The sequence below is a fragment of the Crassostrea angulata genome, chromosome 7 (genome assembly GCF_025612915.1).
Source record: "Crassostrea angulata isolate pt1a10 chromosome 7, ASM2561291v2, whole genome shotgun sequence".
NCBI classification, from domain to species: Eukaryota; Metazoa; Mollusca; class Bivalvia; order Ostreida; family Ostreidae; genus Magallana; species Magallana angulata.
Window position 1 is genome coordinate 48,523,873 of NC_069117.1, and position 18,751 is coordinate 48,542,623.

An 18,751-nucleotide genomic window follows, 5' to 3' on the forward strand; every position below is an offset into this window, starting at 1 on the left:
TATCTAGAATATAATGCAATGCCTGTCTTATATTCAATGGTCTATAGAATTTGGACTGAATAAATGTACAGCTTTGTAATGAGGAATGCATCATTCTCCATCGATATGTACGTTAACAATTTCATCCTATCCTCCTAGGGGCCTAGCCCATGCAGATGGACAAGAATCTAAATTTTAGTAAATACGTTAAGAATTCGAAAACTATTTCGGAATTTTTTATAGATAACTAACTTATTCATTTTTTTAAAGAAACGTTCCTCAAGATACACAACTAACTTTGTATTTTACATCTAAGAAGCTTCAAAAACATTTTCAATGTGTGTAACTTGTGTGTTTTAAATGCCATACCAAATCATCGGATAAATGTTTTGCATCCTGGTTGTAACGTTTTCTAATTGGTGTGGAAAATTGTATAAACAAAATCACAAATTAACCCATAAATCAAAATCGATTTTTTTTATGTTATATTGAAATAACATGTTTTTTCGAAAATTTCCAACTTTGAAGTTGGTCATAAACCATCTGCTGACAAGGGAACGCGAGAAATAAAATATAAAACCCACTAATGTTTAAGTGATTTTAAGTGTTTGTGCCAATAAGCCAATAATTACGATTAGCGAGGCAAAACTAAGTAAGTGTAGTGAGTACTATTTGTATCCGTTTACTAGGTACCAAGGCTTTTGAAATGTTCGAAGTTTAAAATATTTATTAAGGTAATAAAAACATGTTTCAATACACAAACATGTACAGGACAAATACATAAATTATTTAAAACTAACACTTAAAATAGTTAAAAATCAACAAATAAGTTAGTAACTGTTAAATATATTAATCAATCGTCTAACCATGATAAATATCATAAAAACGTAAATACAACTGTATGTCAATAAATACAAAAAACAAAAATCGGACGGCATATTTCAACCCAAAATCTTTTTTTTTTACTACGTCACTTCCTTTGCCAGATTCAGTTCTTGTAATGCAATATCTATATGATCAAATTCTGTGTCGTCACATCCGGCAAAATTTGGATGTTCGTAACCGTCCAGAAAATAGCACACTTCCTCTATTTCCGGCGGAAATCCTGATGGCAAATCTTCTCTTGTCCTCGGGGTGAATTTAAACCCCTCAATATCTTTTATACATCTGAAACATACAGTGATTATGATTAAATCTAAATTTAAAAAAAAGTTAACGACAATTTGTCAATCATTCAATATTTCAGAATTAAATGTAATTTTTCAAAGGCTGACTGTAAATATTATATCTATGGATATATAGATACGGTCAAAACGTAATATATCTTACATGTACATTATCTAAGTCAACAAGTGGACACTGAATATCAACTTTTGGTATTCAGTAATGCATTTTCACTTACCCATACGTCGTCGGACTTATATTTATCTTGGTGGGCTCACTTCCGGACTCAAATTTGTTGGCAAGGTTTACGTTGTTGCCAAACAAGCAATATCTGGGCATGCGTGCTCCGACAACTCCCGCCAAAACGGACCCAGTGTGGATTCCTATCCTCATCTGTACGAAGGAAAAAACGAAAAGAAAATATTTTTTTATTCAGGGAAATATCGCTAGTAAGTTAAAGATCTTTTATGGGACAAAGAACACTTCATTTAAAAATTGTGCTGTTCAGAAAAAAGATATATTTTTTTTCCATTTATGTCTGATGGGAAACACACAAAAAACCCGGAGAATTGCAAATATTTCTCTTTTATATATTTGTATCTTTAAAATAAGAAAATATGCTTCTTTTATACATGTATATCCAAGCATAAATATAAAAAAAATTCTCTGATATTATAGAATGATAATTAAGAATGTTTTTAGTAGAAGATGAAAGCATATAGAGGTGTAGTTTTAAGACAACCTGTCATCTTATCTTAGAAAAGGTCATTAGTGTATGTTTGGCAAAGAAAGGGGTTTAAAAAACGGAGATAGATTTACAAAATTGTTCTATTAAAGTGTGCACGTTGATGTGATTCACAGCAAGTGCCATCAGTCAATCGAAGCTCAAAATTCCCAACCTGGTGAAGATAATTATCACCAAAAACTCAACCAGCGAATAGTTGTCTAATTATTTGTATCAAATCCCTCAAAAATTCAGCTCTTATCGCAATTGCATGTCGCTTAAATTTGTTACACTTGAGAGCAATAAACGCGATTAGGCGATGCTCGAGGCGATAAAACGACTATGTTCTGGGGGGGAAAAGGACTGACAATATATGTCATAATGCAGATAGTTGCTGGACGGAACACGGTTTTCTGGGAATATGTGTCAGCCGCTCGCCGCATTGAGGAGTCCATAAATTATTCTAGATGATTGCTTTTCGCACATGTTGCAAAGCTTAGAACTCTAAATCCTCTGCTTCCTGGAATACCAAACAATGGAGATCTGTCTGATATAACGGCGGATTTTACAAAAGGTTCAATGGATTAACGCGAGCATCTTCGTAGCCACTTGGCGACACTTAATACCTTTGATGATTTATTCAATATGTAAGATTTGTCTATGCTATTCTTTCTCCAGGTGAAGGAATTATGTTTTACTATAAAAATAATTAACTAAATCAACACCGAGGCTTCTATGATGTATGTGTCCATTAAGGGTTTAATAATTGGCATAGACTAGAAGTAGGGCTGAAACGGATTAAGTCATAAGACATTGTATGACACCGGAGGCTTAAACTAATATAGATCAATACACCTAAGCACCGGGAGGCGTGTATATTTTTGTGTGTTGAGTCAATAGTATTGACTAAATGCTTACAACTGCAAAACGAATGATCATAAAAGTTCCTAATCCTATCTTTGGTTTTCACTTGGGTAAGGTCAAAAATATTAAAAGGCCAGAAAAATGGAACATTATGGATCTGGAGTTCGAAACCTGTTCTTAAAATAGCGAGTAATGCACATTAAATTCGCATCGTAAGCTGGCAGACCGTGTTAAGGTATTCGTTTCTTTTGACGAATTACAAAGATGGCGTTAGAATAAAAGGAATATTAATGATATCGTTTCTAGATTATTACAAATCACAGCTGGTGATACATATAAAACTGTGCAAAAGAATTCCCTTGTCTCTCGAGGAAGCATTATTCTTATAATGATATTACACTTTATTTCTACATGGACGTTTTTTAAGAAGCATTCTGCATTCAGAATTAGCATAACAAACCCATTTCAAGCGCAGAAAACGTTGCGATTTTATTCTTATCGTTAACCATAACTACATAACTATCCACGCAGTTCAAATGCAGTTAATTAAATCAATTAATTATAAATACAATATCATACTAAACGCTAAATCGTTGACAACTGCTGGTATTGAACGAAACCAAAAGCGTATACTTGTACCGGTTTATAACCCTATTTTTATAATTTTATCAAACATACCGGAAGTTACTCTACTGAAATTAAAAAAAGTTTGTGTTTCTTGATGTTATGTTTCCACTGGAAGATGGAAACTTAAAGGAACAGATTTCTGTTTTCTAGTCTCCCAACCCCTCCATAAGTTTTGCTGACTCTGAATATCTCATCTGAATTTCTATTGCTTTGCTTTGACAGAAAATCTAATTGCAAACCATATATTTTGCGCGACTGCTCTGTGTCATGCTATCAAGATTTATAATGTTTATACAATTGCCTTCAATCATTTAATATAAAAACAACATTTTCGCCGTCTATTTCTATTGAATGCTGATGCTTATAGGAATGTAATTGTATGATACATTGCAGCGGAGCCTTCTGGAGAAATGAAAATATCGACATTTAATTACTAGTATTCAAATAACCGGCAAGAAATGCAATAAACGAATCAAGCAAACTTTAATATGAAATTACGCTCGTCGCAGCTCTCTTATTTACATTTTCTACAGTTATGTTTGAAATAAAACAATTTGCAAGTTTCGTCAATGTATTGGAAAACGGTACATAAATAAGAGGGACGTTTTTTATCTAATAATGCTGACTATTCGCATCTCGAATAATTCATCGTCCTATGTCGGGTACAAGCAAGATACGGAAACTGTTTCCTGCTGTTGCAACTTTTTCCAAACACTATTTTCACCGAACACAAAAGTAAAAGTACTTGAGATAAATCACAGCATGTGTTAGTGCAATGATATTGATTTTTCGAATTACAAGCGAAAAAATAAAAATACTCACCCTAATAACATTCCCGTCATGGGACAATTCATTTTTTGCTGTCTCCATCATTTTTAAACCCATCCATGCGATTTGCTGCGCATGATATTTGGACTTCCGGTGTAGCCCACCAGCAACACAGTACGCATCCCCGATTGTCTCAACCTGAAAAAACACAAATGAGAACCTGTTTACTATAAATAATAATAGAAACAATAATGCTAGACTAAGTATCTAAATACCTTTGTCCCTCTCAACATTTTTGTCATTATTTTGCTTTATCCAAAAAGTTAAAATAGAGTTGAATAAAAATGTTCTTATAACAAACTTTTACGGTAAAAGTTTAGGAAATGCGTTTGTGTAAATCGTGGACGAAGCCTTTTCGTTATTCTTATAGAGACTAGAAACTCGCTTAATCTTTTTATCCACAAATAGTTATATTGTAGATATGAATAATGATATTTTGTATAGCTCTGTCTGGCTCTGTGGGTAATTATATGCTTGGAGGCTTGGACAAGATTGAATATAATATAACTAATAAGGAAGTGGCCATCGCTCAGTTGTCAACTTATAGGACCAAATGGTCCTCAAGCCTTAACAGCAGCAATCATACGCATCATATTCCCATGAAACTTGCTCTTTATACGATAGTATCAATATTACGGATATTGAGCATTTGATAAGTAAAATTGTATTCCGGTAAATAAATTTCCATGGCAACTAAATTGATAGGCCTTGCAACTATCCTACTTTCCGTCGCCAATGACGATTTTGTCTTTTTAGACAAAAAATACGTCATACTGATTTCTCGGGCATTCCATACAGGAATATTATACTCCCAGAGGTTAGTGTTGTTCGTTTGTACTGTGATGATTGAGAGTGCAAAGTACGTCAAATTCATTGTATTTCAAGTCCGCGTACATGTATCAGACTGTGTAATACTATGTAATGTTATAAAACATTTTTCAAGGTTCAAGTACCAAACCATTTTGATTGAATTTGAATAACAGAGAATAAAACATTATGCCTTGAAGATAAAAATGAAAATGTAGAATTATCGTCTCGCAATAAAGTATGCATCTTGCAATATTGAGTTGTTTTTTTAATGGGAGGTTGCATTATCAAAGAATGCAATATATCTCAATCATCTGTACTGTATCTTATCCACTTTTCTTCATTCTTGCGCTGGGTGATTCATGCATGTAGGTGGGGAGCGATTGACGGGTAAGGGGTAGTTCATCACCAAGCGGATTCAACCCCCACACAAAAGCGCCCCCTAATATGTGGAGTTGTACGCTGCAACCTTTTCGTAAACTTGAAAGCTTTATTGATGCCTTAATATATATTGTCTAAAAGGGCTACATCCCATTACCAGCTGCTCGGTGTTAACAAGTAGGCAAATAAATCATTAATGTAATCTTTCAGAAAAGATAAATTTAATTAACAGGGCTGACACTGGATTTCGGTCGTCTCTGTCGGCAGTACAGACAATGTTCTTGTTAAAACAGGGTAGCAGGTGTTCTTCACAACTCACAGGACATATTGCTATGTTCATTTTTTTTCTAATTTAGCTTCTAAAATCTCATGTTCCTCGGGATAAAAGATGCGTCAGGATTGAGACAATACCTTGTATACATCCAGCATTCCACAATAGTGATCAAACTGTGTGTAGAGAGAATTCAGCATGTTGACTACCATCATTGGAGTACACGTAGCACAGATGGCGGTAAATCCCACTATGTCGCTAAACAGCATAGTGACGTCATCTACTTTGGTTGGCTGGATAGGCTCCCCTAAATCAATAAGGGCAACTATTGTAATAATTAAAGATCACACATTTTATTTAAAAAAAAAACCAATTTAATCTAGAAGGGCTTTACCATGTTATATAGAGTTTGGGTCATCCTTTCGTCTAAATATAAGCCTTAGGAAATTAAGAATATTTTCAAGATTTGCTATATAGCCTTTGAAATGTCTGTAACTAGCACACTAATATGTGTTATGACACAGAGATGAAAAAGGCTATAAAGGAAGTTAAGCTATGAGTTATGGATTACAATCTTACAATCCTTCTTAAAAGATTTTGTGTGATTTTGATAAGTACTTCAAAAATGGATGCTTGTTAGTTTGTGAATTGCATTGCATATAGCATAATTAAGATGTTCAGTAGCCAACAATTTTTTTTTTTAATTTTAATAATGTCTAGTGCAATAGACTTGCTGTATGAAAATGGGTTTACATGTAATAATAATGTATTAGTAAAATCATATTAAAAATATATGACGATATTTATTTTAAAACATATTCTGTTGGATGTCATTTCCGGTACAGCACCAGCTGGACAAAATTAGATACATTGGGAGTCCTCTATATAGCTAGTAATTCGAGAGAATTTCATGTTTATTAATATGGCAATATGAGCAGGAGCTTTACAGGTAATGTCACTGTTCCGTACCTCTCCAGAGCTTCATGGCGATAGCTTCAGGGAAGATCATGTTTAACAGCTCTACATTCTTGTGTTTCTCCACCTTTACAGCTTCACTCCCCTCCAAGATACTCTTCTTAATCTGTTCCATTCTCTTTGTTAGCCCATCCTACAGGTAATAAAAACAGACTTGGGATTATCATGAATGCTTCAATCGATTATGACAGTTAAAACATATAAATAAGCTACACATAACAAGCAAATCTTCCGAATCGTAATTGTTGTACCTGTGCTTTTGTTTGTTCTCCAACTAGAATGACGTCACGTGTCGCGTCATGAATGGGGACATCCGAGATATATAAACCCTTCGAGATGAGTTCGTCCAACTTCTCTATACTTGGAGATCCGAGGAACATCAAGGAATCAGATTCTGCGAGGAAAATCAACTGTCCCTTCAGCATCGTGCCCTAAAAGAAAAAAATTTAAAACGTTTTTAAAAATTCCTTGTCTAACAGGTCAAATCGATCTTTGGCCAAAAAAAATTTGTTAAGCATTGTATCATTGTAAAGAATGTAAAATTCGATGTTTTCGTGAATAGTCAAGACGAAGTTTACATGTACCATAAAAATTATTTTTTTTTCAAGTTTGTGCAGTATTACAACTGTACCTTATGGACAGAATGGATGTCACTGGGGCAGATCTTGGTCTCTAGCAGGAAGGCAAAATTGACACGTGATAGCAACGCAGAAAACGTCAGTTGTTTGATCTCGGGTCTAATAACATTGAATAACCTGCTGAAGATTAAGTCTTTGGAATCCGCGTCAGATCGCACAATCTTCATTAACGCTGATCCGAGCTGACTAATTTCTAAGTTTCTGTTCATGATCAGATGAAAAGGGAATGTTTCACAGAAAGTGTCAAAGCCTATACGTAGGTCTTCCGGGTCGTTGGAGTATGACGAATGATGGGAACATATCTTACAGCACGTGCACTTTTTGGCGCATGTTTTGGTGGAGGTTTCTACGTTCATGATATGGTGGAGAGAGGTGTTGGTCTCATTTGGATGGACCGTAACCTTGACATTCAGGTTAAACATAGAATTAGACACATAACTAACAATACCCGCGTAGTAATCCAACATCATTGATCTCTCGGTGTAGATGTGCAAAGTAACATTGTTGGGACTACTTTCACACCGAAATGACGGCGGTCGTTGTGCGTTAAATTTGGAAGACTTAAGAATATGGTAATGAAATCCGTCCAGATTACTGAAGAATTCCACCATATTGCTACCCAGAACACTCAAGGACCGGCGGTATTCGGATAAACACAATTTGGCGTACTCTTCTCCAAGTCGGCAAAGAGTTGTTCGTTGGTCCAGTTTGTCTGTAAAGGGTAAAGGAAATTAGTCAAATCATTATATATTTTGTCACCATTTCAGACTCTTGTGTAAATCAATTCTAATATCGAGATGGGATAGATTTTCAGATCTACGATTAACCGTGGGTTGGAAGAAAAAGAATCCCCAATTTGCATCTTAATCATCTTATCTGAATATCTATTAACAACAAAATATCTAACAGTACAGTTCGTTTCATTGTCGTGTGATTTATGGTGAAACTATATCGCAGGTCTTTTTGACAAATCTGGCGTTTTACAAGACATATCTGGAGAATCGGCAAAGGATAGAGATCGGAGCGCGCGATTCTACAGACATAATGGTCTTTTTTCTGTACTGCTGGAGTTCAGTTCGTCATTTAACACATAAATAATCCTCGAATGACGCCTTAACCAGAATCCCGGACCTTTCCGCGATTACAAAATTGTCTCCGTGTTTTATGCTTTCGGTCAAGATCCTGGGGGTAGTAATTTTATAAAGATAATTTAGAATATACAGCAGTGGTAGAAGGGCTTGGGGTTGTTTTCTGCGTTCTGTGACATAAACCGGGTTCTAGATCTCTGAATTAGTCACTAATCCAATTGATGTAATCAACATTAGGAGTTTTATTTCATCAATAGACGATCAAGAGACGTTGATACCAGCTACGGAGGAATAAGAAAGAGATTCGGCAGATTAAGATATTAGGAAACGTTAACAATTTTTTTTCAATATGGATGACTCCTAAAGGGCAGGAAACATTCGTAGACGAACTACACGCAAAGATCTCAAAATTACGTTTATCATTACCACTGGCATTTTGCATGTTTTCAGTATAAAATATACCAACATGATAGATACACTGTGTGCGAGTGTTTTCACATCGTGAAAACTAAAAAATAACCAGTAAATTGCCATCTGCGTTGATACTGTACAAATACACAGGGGTAAATAAAGAATATGATATAGAATTAATGCCAGACCCTATTTATTTTCGTTATAAATCACAATGTTTCCAATTGCTGTCAACAATGTGCATGTTAATTCAACTCACTGCATCAATACATTCTAGATAAAATTGTGCTGGCCCAATTTTTCCTCGTTGGATGGAAGTCTTACATGTTTTTCTACGATACAGACCAGGCAATAAAGATGTACGCGAGGTACACGAGACGCATTACTTTGGGGACAGATAAGTGTCCAATATTAATAAATACCAGTAAAGTGTTTTACTGTCATCTTTTAGGTTGATCCTCAAAATTTATAGCTCCCCTTATTGTACTTTATCACGAAGTTCCCCGGACAGAAAGTCTTTTGGCTTAGAGATTAAATGTTTGGCTAGGAACGAGAGAGGTTTTCAACTGTGTGTTACCTTGATCAGGGCAACTCCCTTAACATAAGCCCCCCTCAACTGTTTCTTCCTATACCTGCATTATATATGCGTAAGTTGCATATATATATATATATAGCAATAAAAGAACTTTTGTATACATTCTAAATAATTGAACTGACAACTATGCACTACTTTACATTAATTAAAAATTACACGTTCGTGCCATTTGTCCCTGTCTGAAGTACACCGATAATTGACAATTTGATCTGAAGTGCCACATTATAGGTTTTCATTCAAGAGTTGAGTTTGCTCAAGTATAATTGTTTTAAGTTATTTTTATTTTTGAAATTGAACATTTATTTTTACATTCCTTTCAACGTTTTTTTTATAGTTCTTGTGCATTTACTGGTATTGTTGTCAATGAATATCATAAGACTTGTTGATCTAGTACCTGAGAATTTAGCCACGTGGGTGGAGAATGCAAGAAGTTCGTCCTGTTCCAATGGAGTGTGTCTATTCTCTTCGTTGAAAGCTGTGGTGAACTTGACATCATTCTCACCCGTATCATCCCTGCAAAAATGATTGATAACACACAAACATCGAACAAAAAAAACACTAAATGAAAGCAGCGTGTACGTATATTCAAATATATTACCTCATTTTATTTTGAATATCTTGGTCACATGACGTCATCAATATTTGAACGGCTCGACAAACAAATCCAGTCTGTAAGGTAACAAACAAAAAGATTATTAAAGTCACGGCACAATAGAGGTTACCGAGTGAAAATATCACATAGTAATTAGATTTATCTTATGTTGGCATTTCGGTTGTACAACAATGTTTCAATGTATGATAACACTTGAAGACAATTTTACAAAAACAATCATAGTAGGTTTTGGGATAGCAGGTTATATTTGTTAGATAACTCCGAAATTTTTCCAAAGATTTGTAAGTTTAGGTCGCCTTTTGAAAAACAGGAAGAATATCTTGACAAATAGATCTATGTTTATGTATTATAGAATAAGAAAACTAAGTTTAGGACGCCCTTTGAAAAACAGGAAGAATATCTTGACAAATAGATCTATGTTCATGTATTATAGTATAAGAAAACTAAGTTTAGGACGCCCTTTGAAAAACAGGAACAATATCTTGACAAATAGGTTTAGGTATTATAGTATAAGAAAACTATTCCTCCTTCAAGAGAAGTTCAGGGCTTTGAACAAAGTCATGATCGAGGAATATTGTAAAATGTGGTTCTTGTTCCTAAGTAGGCGCATCTGAGGAAGACCGTTACGACCTGGTTTATTTCGAGAAACCATACCCCCATCACTGTTTACAAAACGTATAATTGTACTCCAGCAGACTACATGTGCCATACGAAACTCACAAATGGAAGGACTCCGACCCACAATGGAGGGTCTGGGGGTTTGAAGAAAGCTGTTTGGGCATACTCGATTGAAATGTTATGGTTTCGGGGGTTATTCTTGGTAGGAAAAATAATAGTTTGAAATAAAAGTCTGCAAGACTGTGAAATAAAGTAAACAAAGATTGGACAAGGTATAAACACAGAAGCCTGCCTCTGTTTATGAGCGGCCATATGTTTCTTCCAGTTTCCTCGCTATCATTCAGTACAGTCTAAATGAATGGAATTCATCCTTAAGATCAAAAGAAATGGCTCTTTTAATGTGATCTTGGCTACATTTAGATGCGAAAGTGTTATGAAGATGCAAAATACTACTACAACACCGGTTTACAACTAAATCAAGATGGCGTTTCGATCGGTACTCCTCCGCAAAATCATTTATGATTAATGGTTCTTAATATTACATGAACTTCGGCGATTCGGGTCGTGAAACGGGGATTACACCTCAAATAGAAATAAGACATAACCTACTATTTAGGATTAAGACATTGTCAGCCTAATTGCAATTTTTCTTTCATAATACCCTGCACTGAGACCTTCAACTTCCGGTTTGAGAAATGCCAGAGACCGCTTGGTGTTTCGTTAAATTCTTTTGTAGGAGAACTCAACTCCTCATCTTGACAAGATCTTGACCTTATCTGAATAAGCGCCAGATAGGTGAGATACCTGATTGCTTTGGTGTTCATTATTAATTGATCGATTAAGGAGAATATTCAGCTTCCGTGTAATATATTGACTGTTAGCGCCATTCGTCATGTGTTACATAATGCTTTCAGCGAAATTGACTTCAAGCTTCGCACTATCTTGTGTAACCTAGCTAATGCACCAAGGCTTGCTGGTTTCGCTTGTTTAAAAGAGCTGTTAATAATCTGCTTTTGAAATAGAAAGATCTTAAATTAAACAAAAACCAAAGAAACAATATTATATCACTTTTGTCAGAGAAATGTAACATGTTTTATATCAAAATGAGCAAATAAATTGTTCTATTAAAAGTTTTGTAATTCAAAGAATTCAAAACTATCTATACCAATCTAGACTGTAAGAAAGTTTTGAATTCTTTTAACTACAAAACTTTAATATAACAAATCTGCTGTTCACAACACGTATATATACAGTAAAACACGCTTATAACGAAGTCCCAGGATGGCAATTGTACTTCGTTATATGCGTAATTCGTTGTATTCGTTAAGTTTTCAACATAAATAAAGTCACGGGGAATGAAAATCACTTCGCTGTAAGCGTCAATTCATTATAAGCGTGTTCACTATAACCGTGTTTTACTGTATAGGGGCAAATAAAGTACCTTGTGCACACTGTAGCAAACTCTTAAAACACGAGTGGCTGCACATTGACATATTTTAATTAACCTCATAATAATACAGCATCTTTGTTGAATTGTCAATTCTTAGACATATTGAATATTTTTTCTCGGTTAATTATAGATAATATCGTATCTGTTTAAATTCACTGTCAAATTAAATTCTAAGGTTACCTCATACTTATATATGAATATCAATGTTTATATACGATATATATCCTTTTTCATTATCATTATTCTGTTGCTCTATGCGTGATTATATCTAATTGCTAGATTTTTTAGGGGGGGGGGGTCTTTTTTCCGGGGTAGGGGATAGATGCATATACATGTATTAATATGAAAAACGTTATAACTTAATGAAGAACCTCAGCTGCATATAGAACCTAGCCTCTACTATAATTATAGATATTTAATTGACAGAAGGTTAATGACCTAATGCTATTAATTTATTTCGATATGTTCAATAATGAAACCATTCGCAATTAGAACAGTGGTAATCAATATATTATTGTATCAACTCGTGATAAGCAATTTCACAGCCAGATGGGCAGCACCGCTGTATTGTTGAACTGGTACATTGAATATGCATATACATTAAAATATCATAGGTCTTTGCCAATCTTTAATCATCATATAATCGACCGTATTCTTAATTGTCTTACACAATGGACTTTTTAAAAGTATGGTTTTATTGCAATTTCATTGTCAGGTCACTGGGTTTCATATGACATCTTGAACAATTGGTTCTTCTTTACGGCTCCACTGCAGTAGTTACAGACACCATATCAAACAGGGGTGGGTGTAATTACCGCAGTGTGTATTGAATAAATAATCGTTTTCTAAATACATAAAGCTATTGAGTTGTCTCATGGAAAGCTGAGTAAAATAGAAATATGTTTGTTTTGCAGTGCTATGAACAGGGGTCGATTTCTCTATTTACTATTAGCATAGGAAAAAAGCATGAGCGTCGAGTTTAATTGATAGAATGATTCAAATATTTAATTTGGCTTTTTTTCATTCCATTTTCAGACGTTATTATTGCTTTTATCATTTTGTTGATCCATGATCACTATCAAAATATTCTTTCAATGGTGGACATACTAGTAACTGCATCTTTTCGTTGTCAAGAAAAGGGCAACCTAAACTTTTGGAAGATGCTACAATAAACACTACGTAGGATCCACCGAAAACTTTAAAATATGATGTTACTTGCTAAAAACAATAATTTCATAATGAAAATTCAGAACCTTTAGCTTATTCAATCTAGTTTGAATATTGTGAATACTTTTTTCTAAACATTCAGTCAAATTATTTCCCTTGGAATCAAACACTTGAAGCAGAAAAGACAAACAGGTATTTTTATATTTTCAATACAAGTAAATGACAAGGGTTCAGGTTTTCTGTTGTTGTTTTCTTTTTGTTTTTTGTTGGGTTTTTTTTGTGTGGTTTTTTTTTTTTTGGAGGGGGGGGGGGGGGTAAATTACTTACCGTTGGAAGCAGTAATGTCCCGACACTCTCTATCAGCCCGATCAAGTCCACTTTCTTTTCTGACAACTCATTGTCTTCCGACCCCACGGAACTGGCCGTGGAGACAGTAGAGAGGGTACTGGTCTTCCGTTTAGGGGAGTCACAGATGCCCGGATTACTAGTGTTCCCGAAGGAAGGGACTTTCCCGGATTCATTAACATCACGATCTTTTGTAGCATCACAGACTTCTTTCTTATCGTCTTTGTTCAACTTATTCCTGGAGTTTTCCGTCACTAACTTATTGTCTCCCGGAGAGGATTCTACCGGAACCACATTGTCTCCATGTTCCACGGAATTTCCTTTCCCGTGCTTGAGGGCAAACGGGCAGACTGCGTTCTCTGCGTCGATTAGCTTAGGCACTTGGCCCTGGCAACTCATGGTGCACCCCATTTTGAAAAGAAAAAAAGTAACAAAAATAAGTATCAAGGTTAAAGTTTTGTGGCTCCGCCTGGCTAAATCACAGAGTAGTGTGAAGACCCTTAACGACCAATAAAATGGACCATGAATGGTTTATGCGTTCTCAACAAACGATCTTCACTGATATGGGCATTTTTATTTACAAATCTCTCGTTCCTATTGCCAATAATGGATGATTCTGAGATTGTCCGGGTATTTATTCAAAGTAAAATGCCGGATATACTCAGTGGACATCAGGCCAGGATCGATAAAAGTTTGGAATCGTCTGGGCAGATTTTATTTCTTTAATTTGTGAAATCATTTGTTATTCAAGCATCTCGTAAGTAAAGGCATGGGGGCTTGCGCTTAACGAGATGATCCGTTGTAATTTACGTAGAAATGTCAGCTGAAGATCTTTTACTGCAATCAAAGAATATCACAAATCTATATACTGAAAATGAGATTCCAAGACCAAGTCAGGCAGATGATATTTCGGGAAGTACAAATAACTCGACTCGGTGCCCATTTTATCCGCAGACGTGCCAACATGAATTAGGACATTTGCATTTTGTATGACTGTTTAAAGCGCAGAAGCGATCGGTTTCACAAAAATGATACATCGCTATTCCGAAAAAAAAAACTAACTTATCCCACTTTGTTGGGTAACTGGAGGACACCTCCATATACAACGTCAAATCAAGGTCACTAACTGAATAAGAATGGTTAATATCAATGGTTCGTCATATATCGGATGCAAATTCAACGCTCTAAATTACTGTCCATCATTAGCCCTCTGACGTGCAAAATGGAGAAAAGAATGGTTACATAAAGAGATATTTTTTTTTTGAAAATTCTGATCCGTGGAACAAAATTGATCACAGCTCTCTACATGTAAATGAGAGAAAAATGCTAGCTTCAAACGTATTTCCTTCTTTTTTTTTATCAATTTTCTTGAGTTAATTCAAGATACGACAAACGACGATACTTAAAGAAATTGACATAGTTGATACGTACCTGTTTTAGTGTAAATTTTCGTGTAATTTGTATTTCCGAGGCAAAGTCAATTAGCACACATAAAAATACAGTGTTTTGTCATTGATAGTCCAACTGTATCGATAATTAGCCAATTAAAGAAGACATTAAATTTTTAAAAACCGGATCCTACGTGTTATTTTTCTTAGACTTCGTTTTTGACATGCTGAAGCAAGATTCATTAATTAAGGTGTTCGATGCTCGATCCCGATCTCTGTCCTTTTTTTAAACTTTGATTGTCAAAAGATGCAGTTTCATTTACGTCGAAAATTTATCGGATATATAAAAAAAATGGAATTGAAAATCGGATTACAAATCACATCGTGTGACTGCATTTATAAATATTTGATTTTTACTTCAGATTAAAAAAGAGAATTACTGAACCTGTGTTAAAACGGCAAACGTGCTAGATATTGTGAAAATATTAAACTAACAAAAACAAAATGGACGTAGAGGGATTGCACCCTACTTTTTGTAAATCAATATGACCAATATATTTTCCGTGCCGACAAAAGAGCTTAAATTTGATGATTATTAAAATTAGATGGAATTCGGACTTAACTTTAGAAAATGGATCGAAGAGGACGTTTGAGATTGATTGTTAAAAACATATAACAGACAGACGGACAAATATAATGTACATGTAACAGAATATGCTTTCTGCTATGTCCCATCAAATTGATTGTAGATGAGAGAGTAATCCGAATTAATACGACAATGAACTAACTAGACATAATGTTTGCAAAACACTAATAATACTTATTTTCTGTTTCTATGTTTCAGTCGACCCATCCACGGCGCAGCTTACATAATCTGTTCCTCTAAATGGAGAACCTCTCAGTTGACGAAAATCGCTCGAAACTAGAGAAAAATCCAATCAAAGTCTACCTACCACTGAATTCAATAGCAGATGCCACCTCGACTACGAAAATAGCATCCCCTTATATTACACCGCCATAAAGCATGCGTTATTAAATATTTTTCTTTGCAAAAAATGTTAACGTTTAAATTATTTGTGATTTAAAATATAAGCATACATTTTTAATATTTTGGTATTATTTTTTTTTTCTAAAAGACACAAAGCTTCTATTAGTTATCAGTCATGGTACTTTTGCAATGTTCTTGCTAAAGCCTTTTTACAACCGCCAACCATGCAGTATTTTAATTACTCTGTGGTCCCTTGGTAAATATGTTATATTGTTGGATATTATTTCAGGTGCAAAACTTACCTGTTGTAGAATTTTTTTCAGTGAGTAGTTTTAAGCCTCTGTGATAATGATAAGTAAAATCCTATGTTAACGTTTTAACAGCCAGCTAACCCAAGCTAACACTATACCATTACATATGGAGTACCATTGCCTTACACGACTACTTTTTTTAAATAAGTATCAGTGCTTTGCTATAAAACGTTGTCACATTTCAGTAAAGGCAATTGGCAAAATAGCTCATAAAATCATTACATTGAACTATTTTGAAGTCATTTTGATACATTTGTACATGTATACATATATTTCATTTTAATTACATTTTATTGTGATAGATTAGTGAAACATTTTCCGGAGAAATTACCAAAATCGGTTTTAACAAGTATATATTTATTGTCTGTCGGCGCCAACCAATCGTGTACCTGAAAATGAGATGTTGTATTTGACAAAGAAGGTAATTTCTAAACGTCAATTAACAATTGGTCCATTAGTCGATTTTCAAACATCAATATATTAGATAAAAAGATAGAGACAGACTGGTCACAATAAAAGAGACACGCAGAGTTAAAATTGTCGTAAAATAAATAAATTTAAATCAGATTTGTTTTGTGCATTGTAATAACTTTTCTAGGATTGGCATAAATGGCGAGAAATTCTTAGGTTTTTTGTATACTATGGATTACTTCACATGAATAAGTCGTACTTCCAGTAAAATTAGATCAGATTGATAGAACCATGCGCGGATCTAGAGGGGGGTCCAGACACCCCCTCTCAAATTTCAAATTTCTTAAAATTTATATTATAAAAAATTACCAAAAATATGCCTTAGACCCCCTCCCCCAACTGGAAAACTCAAATAAGTCCACCCCCTGAAAAAAAAAATTGTTGATCCGCACATGAGAACGATTGATTGATTGACATTTGAAAGCATCAGAGCTCTAAATTAAAGGAACAAAACATTAAGAAGACTAATGAGCACATATTTGCTAGTTTAATTAACACCTGTTTGATACTAGACATCATTGAGATTGGGCCAAGGGGAGAGAACATATGCCTAGGACAAGTGATCTTGGACGGACAGACGGACGGATGGACGGACGAACTGATCACTATAGCACGCTCGCAGAGCGGGGCCCTAATTACACCTGTAAGTAACATAATTTAAGGAGTAAGGGTGTCACCCGCTTGTGGATCTTTATTTTCTTTGCCCAAACTATCACGATGTTAAAGCTCTTTTAAAGTATTTTTGAAAGTACACGTGGTTTTTTTCGAGAATGATACGGCAGGTGGAATTCGGAAACAACGTTTTCGTGTAAACCAAAATAAAAATTAAATACATGGGCAATAAATCGTTCGAGGGCAGTCCATGGCCTTAAGATAGTGCCCTAACTTCACTCTTGTTTTTCGGTATTAAATTCGTGTTCTTAACAAACTTTATTAAATAAGGTTATTGATATTTTACGAGCGTTTCAAGTACTGTTGCTTACAGACCCTAGTCCCGATTTCTCGAATAGTTCCAGCAAGGCCCAGCTAAAATGAAACTCTCGAGTGGTTGTAACTTGTACGTAAGGTACTTCTGGAGTTATTGAAGCCTTTGAATGTCCGCTGTGATCGACAATGCGGCCAAATTAGTGGTCTATGATGTTTTAATCAGATTCTCTAGATATCGATTTTAGGCTACCACCTCCAAGTTTTGCTCTTTTTTTTCACTTTAGCTCAAAGCTGTCCTGGTTATAAAAAACAACAATTCGTCAGGGTTTTAGTACTGTAGAGTTTGCATGGTATCAGTAAGCATTCTTTATATATACGACCTGTCAGTTATGAATTTTAACATGTCTGTGAGATCCAGGTAGATATGCTTCTTGCTGGGAGCGGACGGTGAAATATGACAGTTGTTATCGGGGGGGGGGGGGGGGGCAGGGAGTCTCGTTTTACCAAATGCAAGGTAACTCTTGGAAAAACCATAGATTAACGGGGTTTTTTTTTTGAAAGTGGTTTTATTTTTAGGATACTAAGCGGGATGTTATGTTATTTTATCATTTTATTTTATTTGGGGGATGGGTGCATGCCTTTTTTTCTTCTTGGGAATGTCTCTTTTTATACAGTACAACGTTCATGGTTTTGAAAATAAGATTGGTTCATTATATAAAAAAAATTCAACCATGCATTTCTTTCATTGTTTTGTTTAAGAATCATGTAAACAGTACTGAGGGCGTTCGCCAACCGATGAGCGAATTGTTTACAATCTTTGACAATTTTTACAAAATTTGAACCGAGTCCTTATCACAACGTCATCATGTACTGGGAAGAATCGGTGCAGCGCCATCTATCAGGAATTTATATCAATAAAAAGAATCCTTTTAAATTTAAGTGGCATAATAAATTCATCTTTTTTTACACTCGAAATTTTGGTTTCATAAAGCTGCAAATAGACATTTAAAACATGGCTGAAATAAAATGTGTTCTTATATATGATTAAGCATTAACCATTGAAAGTGCTCTTTGGAGTAAGTAAGTAGAAATCAAAGATTCAAACTAAACTGTTTCCTTGA

At 34.8% G+C, this 18,751-nt stretch overlaps 1 protein-coding gene across 1 annotated transcript; it reads right to left on the reverse strand.

Annotated features, from left to right (window-relative positions):
* Nucleotides 1–688: 688 nt before the first annotated feature.
* LOC128156092 (guanylate cyclase soluble subunit alpha-2-like) lies at nt 689–14,760 on the reverse strand. Its single transcript, XM_052818092.1, has 10 exons — nt 13,528–14,760; nt 9,951–10,021; nt 9,747–9,865; nt 7,252–7,970; nt 6,872–7,051; nt 6,615–6,753; nt 5,786–5,952; nt 4,181–4,324; nt 1,382–1,536; nt 689–1,146 (listed from the first exon to the last, which is right to left on the reverse strand). Exons 1-10 carry the CDS (start codon nt 13,954–13,956, stop codon nt 945–947), a joined length of 2,325 nt encoding a protein of 774 aa, XP_052674052.1. The 5' UTR covers nt 13,957–14,760; the 3' UTR covers nt 689–944.
* Nucleotides 14,761–18,751: the final 3,991 nt, after the last annotated feature.